The sequence below is a fragment of the Orycteropus afer genome, unplaced genomic scaffold, assembly GCF_000298275.1.
Source record: "Orycteropus afer afer isolate SDZICR_OR568_19922 unplaced genomic scaffold, OryAfe1.0 scaffold00171, whole genome shotgun sequence".
Lineage (NCBI taxonomy): Eukaryota > Metazoa > Chordata > Mammalia > Tubulidentata > Orycteropodidae > Orycteropus > Orycteropus afer.
In genome coordinates this window covers 4,753,014-4,762,006 of record NW_006921758.1, presented here as the reverse complement: position 1 = coordinate 4,762,006, position 8,993 = coordinate 4,753,014, and the positions used below count along the sequence as shown (strand labels likewise).

Sequence of the window (8,993 nt, the reverse complement as noted above, 5' to 3'; positions counted from 1 at the left end):
CTGGTGGTTCAAACCCACTAGCCACTCCTCAGAAGGAAGGTTGGGCAATCTACTTCCATAGTGATACTGCCTCGGAAACCCAAGGAGGGATCGCTATGAGTTGGGGCCGACTCTATGACACATAACAACAACAACAACAATATATACATATACATACACACACACACATACATATATTTATATATGTATTTTAAAGATTATAGGAGTTGGCTTAACTGTTGGTTGGGAAGGTAGTTTATTCTTATCCTCTGCATGATTAAACTGTTACATAAAATAATTCAAATAAGAGATAACTCCATATTACTGTTTTTGTTCAGGGGATCTTTGTTATTGTTTAGTAAAATTTTTTTCCCCAAATATGAGAGTTTAATGAGCTCCATAAATAAGAAAAAGACTGAGGATAATGGAGACTTCTTGATGAGAAACAGTAGGTTTTGGTTTCCTAGGTTAATAACAATATTGAAATTGCATTATCTCCACCTTACCCCAATGCCATATACAACAGGACTTAAATTCATTTATCATATTTCTTTTCTCTTTTTTTTCAATAAGTTGGCTATTCACTGTCCATCAGAAGATATTATCCTGGTAACAGCTTCTCCTGTTATTAAAGCAGTCACAAATTTCAAGCAGGTAAGAGCCTTATAACTTTCCTTAATATTCTTAAAGAGCAGTAACTCGTTTAGTGGTTAGGGTGATTGTAGTGTTTTAATTGTTTAAAATGACAGCTGTTATTTTGCTATTTATTTTAAAATCAAAGCTTGAAGTTTAGAATAATTCAGATTGAATTCTAAAAGGGCCTGGACTGGTACTGAGTTTCTAATTTTTTTCCTCTCATCGTCTCCTCTCACTCAATCCTACATGTCAATTACTTCTTAGAAAGTTTTCAGTAATATTCTTTTGAAGAAAGGTGCTATGCAAATCTAAATATATATATATATAGAGAGAGAGAGAGAGAGATACATACACATACTATGTGTGTATGTGTATATGTTTATAACTCTAAAACTCACTGCTGTCGAGTCGGTCCCAACTCATAGTGACCCCTCCTTGGGTTTCTGAGGCAGTATCTCTATGGAAGTAGACTGCCCAGTCTTCCTTCTGAGGAGTGGCTGGTGGGTTTGAACCACCAGCCTTCTGATTAGCAGTCAAATGCCTTAGGCACTACACCACCAAAGCTCCCATATATATATATATAGGCATCTGTATAGTGTGTGTCAGTGTGTGTGATTGTTTACAAATCAGAGGAAATGTGTTTCCAAACTAAGTTTATACTTACAAAGAATGTTGCAAATGTATAATAAGCATCTCAGAACCCTCCATGAATTTACACTGTTCATTATAATAGGAATGTAAGATTAGTTGGGTCGTAGTATCATAGGAGAGTGGCCTGCAAACTGTTTTGATCCTGCACTGACCTGTAGAAAATCTTTGAGCGTCTATCTCAATACATATATTTATTAATTTATAAAGTATATGCATGTGCAGTGTTAAAATTAGGAACGTTATAAAGCCTATTAAAAAAAAAGAATGAAAAACATAAAGTCTGATCTTTTCTTCCTATACTTTGGTGAAGACCACAGCCATAGTCTTTAATTTAATACAGTCTTCCCTTATAATATACTGATACTGGAATATAACTTTCTCATTCTGAAAACCCCTAAGACAGAGGGTAATTTCATGCCACATACTGTGTTGCAACTTTAGAACTTGCCTTAGTACCTTACATATCTTATTACTGAGGCAGAGTGAAAATAATTATGGGATTGGGAAAACCAAAGAATAAATTATGGCTAATAATCTCTAAAAGAAAAATGTATAAATTTAATTACATGTTAAAAGCACATACATAGATTTGTATGTTCTGTAAGAATGTCCAGGTATATAGTAGAGCTGACAAGGGACAAGGTTGTAGTCACTTCTTGGACACAGCCAGCTACCTGGAGGGAACAAGTAATTGGACCTCTGGCCTCGGGACTATGGTCACAGGGGACATCAAGCTCAATTGGCATAACATACTACACAAAAACATTGTTCCACACCCTACTTTGGTGAGTAGCGACTGGGATGTTAAAAGCTTGCAAGCAGCCATCTAGATGCAACAATAGGTCTCTCCTCGTCCAGAGCAAAAGAAGAATGAAGAAAACAAAGATGCATGGAAACAATTAGTCCAAGGGACTGGTACACCATGCCATATTCAGCCTATAGGACTATGAGACCAGAGGAAGTAGATGATGCCTGGCTACCACTGTCAGCCACTCAGAGGGGTAACTATGTAGGAGATCCTGGATAGAGTGGGAGAACAATGTGGAACAAAACTCAAAATCATGAGAAAAAAAAAAGGACCAGGTTTGCTGGTCTGATAAAGCCTGGTGAAACCCTTGAGACTATGGAATTTAACCTACTCCTGTGGCTTCCAGCTAAACAAAAGACAGGCATATGACCTGAACATTTATATTAAGTAGATGCCCTCCTTGGAGAGATCAATCATGGGAGAACTGAAGGGCTGTGTATACACAGGGAAACAGCTCGGGGGGCGGGCAGGAGTGCATGGGAGGGAAGGACACAGGGAAGAGGTAATTATAGGGAGAAAGTGGGAAGAGAGCTGTTGCATTGTGGGAAATTGCAGTCACTGTTGAGACAAAGTGTATGTTAACTGCTGTATGGAAAATGGATTTGCTCTGTAAACTTTCACCCAAATCACAATAAATTTTTTTTTAAAAAAAAAGCACATACACAGGAAAAGATGTATAGCTGGGTCTTATGTTTTTCACAAGACTTAATTCAGTGCAATAATCCTATGGATTAGTCAGGCAAGATAATGATTCAAAAGTACCCATTTCTAGAAAATCATTAGTGTCTTTGAGATAAATTATTTTAAGAAACTAATGGGAGATAACTATATAATGACAATGCAACAACACAGCACACTGCTATTGAGTTGGATTTGACTCATAGCGACCCCTCCTTGAGTTTCCAAGGCGGTGTCACTACAGAAGTAGATTGCCCAACCTTCCTTCCTAGGAGTGGCTGGTGGGTTTTAACCGACAGCCTTCTGGTTAGCAGTCAAGTGCCTTAGGCACTACACCACCAAAGCTCCTTATATAATGACAGTAAGCCTAAACATCTCTCTTTTACAACTTGACTATGAAAAAAGTAAAGCTAGAACGACAGCAAAAAGAAGACATAGGACCTAGCATTAAGCAAGAGTTGTATTCTTTTATGATGGAAAAGACTAGAACATGTTTACATGTTAAGATTAAGAAACCAGTAGAAAAGGCTGAATGTAAAGGAAAACAAGGGACCTGAAGAGATGAGAAGTGATGGGATATGGAGCATACATTAATGGATTCATCTTGAAAAGGTGAAGGAGAAGAATGGGTCCAGGAAGGTGGATTATAGCAGAGTTTATAGACTGAGGAAGAAGTAAGAGTTCTTGGTAGTCTATTTGAGCTTAGAAGGAAGATGATTTGCTAAAAACGAAGAGGATGGGATATGGTTGCGAAGCATTAGAATGGTCAAAGTTTGGAAAAGTTACCAAGGCAATGGAAAATATTACTTATACGGAACATCTGTTTTCACAATTTTGATCTTTGTATTGATGGTACAAAAACAGTGATGGCTAAAATGATGGTAGCTTGTAAAAATAAGGCGGTGGCAATCAAACTGTACTAGTAGTCATTGTATCCTTCACTGATACACATTCAGATTTTTTTTTTAAAGCCAGCAAAAAATTAATAATTTTATTAAATCCTGACTCTTGAGTACACATCTTTTTAATATTCTGTATGTTGAAATGGAATGTATGCATAAAGCACTTCTGTTGTATTCAGAGAACAGTATTATTTCAAGGAAAGGCTGCTATATGTGGTTGCTTGAGTTACAAGCAGAACTAGCCATTTTTTTATGAAATACTATTTTTTACTTGAAAGAACTGACAAACTATGGTTACATAGAATTGGAAAATGAGCAAGCACATATTCAAGCAAAACAACTGGCAGTATCTGTTGCCAATGATAAAATCAGAGCTTTCAGCCAAAAATTAGATTTTTGAGAAAGATGTTCTCTACTCTGAGCATCCCAGTATTTAAAGACTTTTCTAATAAAAATTTTTGGTGATATTAATTAATGTGATTTTTTAATATATTGTATTGATATGAAATATGTCAGTATTTAGAAGATCTGCATAACTTACTGAATCACTATTTCCAGATGACCACTGCTTGATGTTATATAAGATCCATTCAGTGTGCAAGATAAACCAATAGATTTTAAAGTAGCAGACTATAATAATTTCTTTGATGTGGTTTCAAATTCCACATTGTAACTAACTGTTAAGAAAGCATGATTTATCTAGTTTTAGTGTCACATCAAAAAATACCTACAGTTATCTGAAAAGGTTAAAATTGTTTTCCCAGCTGCATATCTGTGTGAGGTTAAATTTTCTTCATGTACTTCAATCAAAACAATAGATTATAAGGTAAACTTGACAATGGGGGCCTCCTAAAAATGAACTACTTATACTCATCAAAACACTACCGAGAGAGTAAAAAGAGAACCTGCAGACTGGGGAAAAAAAGGGTCTAATCTCTGGAATTTGTACAAAACTCCATAACTTCAACAATAAAAAGATAAGCAGTCCTATTTAAAAATAGGCAAAGATCATGAACAGACACTTTACCAAAGAAGACATTTAAGCAGCTAACATAGAAGATGGGGCAATTTACTTCCTTAGTGATACTGCCTCGGAAATCCAAGGATGGGTCACTATGAGTTGGGTCCGACTCGATGGCATATAACATAACATATAAAGAGATGCTTGTGATCATTAACCATCATAACCAAAAAAAGCCAAACTCACTGTTGCTGAGTTGGATCTGACTCATAGCGACCCCTCCTTGGGTTTCCAAGGCAGTATCACTATGGAAGTAGATTTCCCAGTCTTCCTTCTGAGGAGTAGCTGGTGGGTTTGAACCACCAGCCTTCTGGTTAGCAGTCAAATGCCTTAGGCACTGCACCACCAGAGCTCCCAATTAACCATCATGTTGTTGTTGTGTGCCATCGAGTCAGACCCGACTCATAGCGACCCCTCCTTAGGTTTCTGAGGCAATATCACTACAGAAGTAGATTGCCCAACCTTCCTTCCATGGAGTGGCTGGTGGATTTGAATTGTCAGCCTTCTGGTTAGCAGTCAAGTGCCTTAGGCACTATGCTACCAGAGCTCCTAATTAATCATCATAGAAATGCAAATAAAAGCTACAAGAGATACCATCTCACCCCTGAAGTAATAGCAGTGATAAAACAACAACAACAACAACAAAATGCTAGCAAGTTGTGAGGAGATTGGAACTCTTACAGATAGCTGGTGGGACTGTAAAGTGGTAGAACACTGTGGAAAATGTTATGGTGCGTACTTAAAAAGATAAAATACAAATACCACACAAGTGAGCAATCCCACTCCTAGCTGTATATCCTAGAGACATAAGAGCTGTGACACAAATAGACATACTCAAACCCATGTTCATTTCAGCATTATTCACAGTAGCAAAAAGAAACAACCTAAGTATCCATCAACAGATGAATGGATAAACACATTGTGGTATGTACATACAATGGAATACTATGCAGTTATAACCCACTAATCACAATACAGATGGATCTGGAGGACATTGTGCTGATTTTAAAAAGTCAATCACAAAAGATCAAATATTGTATGAAACCACTATTATAAAGAGTCAAGGATAGGTTTATGCATGGAAGGAAACATTCTTTGTTATCAAAGTTAGGAAAGGGAAGGGGAGGAGAATCACTAAGTAGATGGTAGACAACATCTTGATTCTGATGAAGGGAAAAGCAGTACACAATATGGGGGAAGTCAGTACAGTGTGACCAAGGCAAAGGAAGACACTGAGAATTATGCAAGAATAAAGGACAACTATGGCAAATACTTCACCACTCCTATCAGTTTGTCATATTGTGGTGGCATGTGTGTTGCCATGATGCTGGAAGCTATGTCACAGGTATTTCAAATACCAGTAGGATCACCCTTGGTGGACAAGTTTGGAGCTTTGAGACTAAGACAAACTGGGAGGAAGGATGGGGCCATCCACTTCTGGAAAAAAATGGCACTGAAGATCTTGAGTAGCAGTGAAGGATTGTTAGATATATTACTGGAAAACATTGTGAATAGCAGTGAAACCTTGTCTAATACAGTGCCAGAAGATGAGCCCCTATGGTTGGAAGGCACTCAAAATACACCTGAGGAGTTGCTGCCTCCTCAAATTAGGGTTGACCTTAATGACATGGATGAAGTACAGCTTTCTGGACCTTCATTAGCTAATGTGGCATGACTGAAATGAGAAGAAATAGCTACAAACATCCATTAATAATTGGAACATGGAATGTACAAAGGATGAACCTAAAGAAATGGTTAAGTTGTCAAAAATGAAATGATAGCATGAAGATCGATACCCATTAGTGAGCTGAAATAGACTGGTTTGGGCCTTCTGAATCATACAATATTGTGGTCTGCTGTGCCTGGAATGACAAATTGAAGAGGAATGGCATTGCATTTGTTCTGGTTACCTGGTGCCGCTCTGACAAGAATATACCACAAATGGGATGACCTTAACAAACAGGAGTCCAAATTCTGTTCTGGTTACCTAGTGCCACTCTGACAGGAAACATACCACAAATGGGATGGCCTTAACAAACAGGAGTTTATTCTCACAATTTGGAGGCTTTAAGTCCAAGTTCAAAGTGCCAGGCTCTAGGGGCTGGATGAAAGCCCCTCAACCTTGGGGTCCAGCTCTGCCTCCTGCTCCTGGCCCACTGGAACTAGAGGCATATCTTCACTCAGACAGCTGTTAGCTGCCAAGGCTGAGAAGCGCCAAGGTTGACAAGTAAAAAGGCACAGTCCCGATGTTACCAGTCCACAGTCCACACGGCAGGCCATTAACTTAAGTCCACTGTAAGTCCCAAGGCCGGCAGAGCATAGCAAGCTGCTGAGCAGTGACACGGCTACATGCAGGGTCCAAGCATGCCAAAGCATAGAGACCATTCCCAAAGCTTCTCGTATACAGGAAGCAGATCACATATCCAAAGGCAGCTACTACTCAGCTGCTCCCAGTAGATTACCAATCTCATCATGGGGAATACTACATCCAGCTGCCCAGCCACTCAACCAGGCCTAGCCAGGTTGACACACAAACATAACCATCACAGTATTCATTGTCAAAAAGAATATTTCATGGTTTATCCTGAAGTACAGTGTTGTCAGTGATAGGATAATATCCATATGCCTACAAGGAAGACCAGTTAATACAACTGTTAATCAAATTTACTCACCAACCACTAAAGCCAAGAGGAAGAAATTGAAGAGTTTTACCAATTTCTGCAGTCTGAAATTGGCCAAACATGCAATCACAATGTATTGGTAATTACTGGTGATTGGAATGCAAAAGTTGGAAACAAACAAGAATCACTAGTAGTTGGAAAATATGGCCTTGGTGATAGAAATGACTCCAGAGACTGAATGATAGAATTTTACAACACCAATGACTTAACCACTGTGATTTTTCAACAACATAAATGTTGACTATGCATGTGGACCTCGTCAGATAAAATAAACACACAGGAATCAAATCAACTACATCTGTGGAAAGAGGCAATGCAGAAGCCCAATACCATCAATGAGAACACGGCCAGGAGCTGACTACGGAACACACAATCAATTGCTCATATGCAAGTTCAAATTGAAGCTGAAGAAAATTAAAACAAGTCCACAAGAGCCAAAATATGATATCGATTATTTCCCACCTGAATTTAGAAACTGTCTGAAGAATAGATTTGATATATTTAACAATGACCAAAGACCAGACTAGTTGTGGGATGACATCAAGAACATCATACATGAAGAAAGCAAAAAGGTCATTGCAAAGACAAGAAAGGAAGAAAAGACCAAAACGGATGTCAGAAGAGACTCTAAAACTTGCTCTTGACCAGAGAGTAGCTAAAGATAATGGAAGAAATGATGACATAAAAAGCCGAAGAGAAGATTTCAAAGGGTGTCTTGAGAAGACAGAGTAAAGTATTATAAAGAAATGTGCAAAGACCTGGAATTAGAAAACCAAAAGAGAAGAACACGCTCAGCATTTCTCAAGTTGGAAGAACTGAAAAAAAAATTCAAGCCCCAAATTGCAATACTGAAGGATTCTAAGGGCAAAATATTGAATGTTGCAGGAAGCATCAAAAGATGAAGACAATAGACGGAGTACACAGTCACTGTACCAAAATGTGTTGGTCAGTGTTCAACCATTTCAGGAGGTAGCATATGATCCTGAACTGATGGTATTGAAGGAAGAAGTCCAAGCTGCACAGAAGGACTTAGTGAAAAACAATGCTGTAGATATTGAAGGAATGCCCATTGAGATGTTTTAACAAACAGATGCTGCTTTCGAAATGCTCTCGTTTATGCCAAAAAATTTGAAAGACAGCTACCTGGTCAACTGCCTGGAAGAGATCCATATTTATGCCCATTCCAAAGAAAGGTGATCCAATAGAATGTGGAAGTTATCAAACAATATCATTAATATCACACACAAGTAAACTTTTGCTGAAGATAATTCAAAAATGGTTGCAGCAGTACACTGACGAACTGCCAGAAATTCAAGCTGGATTCAAAAGAGAGCATGGAAAGAGGGATATCATTGCTGATGTCATATGGCTCTTGGCTCAAAGCAAATACCAGAAAGATGCTTACCTGTGTTTTATTGACTATGCAGAGGCATTTGACTGTGCATTATATAAGATTACAGGTAACATTGCAAAGATTGAAAATTCCAGAACACTTAATTGTGTTCATAATATCCAAGAGGCAGTTGTTCAAATAGAACAAGGGAATACTGAATGGTTTAAAGTCAGGAAAGATGTGTGTCAGGGTTAAATTCTTTCACCATGTTGTTGTTGTTGTTAAGTGCCGTTGAGTCGTTTCC

General features: G+C 38.2%; 1 protein-coding gene across 1 annotated transcript in view; it reads left to right on the top strand.

Annotated features, from left to right (window-relative positions):
- The window catches only part of PYROXD1 (pyridine nucleotide-disulphide oxidoreductase domain 1), a 37,993-nt gene that overhangs the window by 1,932 nt on the left and 27,068 nt on the right, over window positions 1-8,993 (top strand). The window contains exon 2 of the mRNA XM_007946785.2: window positions 553-633. Within this exon, the coding sequence (XP_007944976.1) occupies window positions 553-633 (81 nt within the window). The remainder of the gene's footprint in view (window positions 1-552; window positions 634-8,993) is intronic.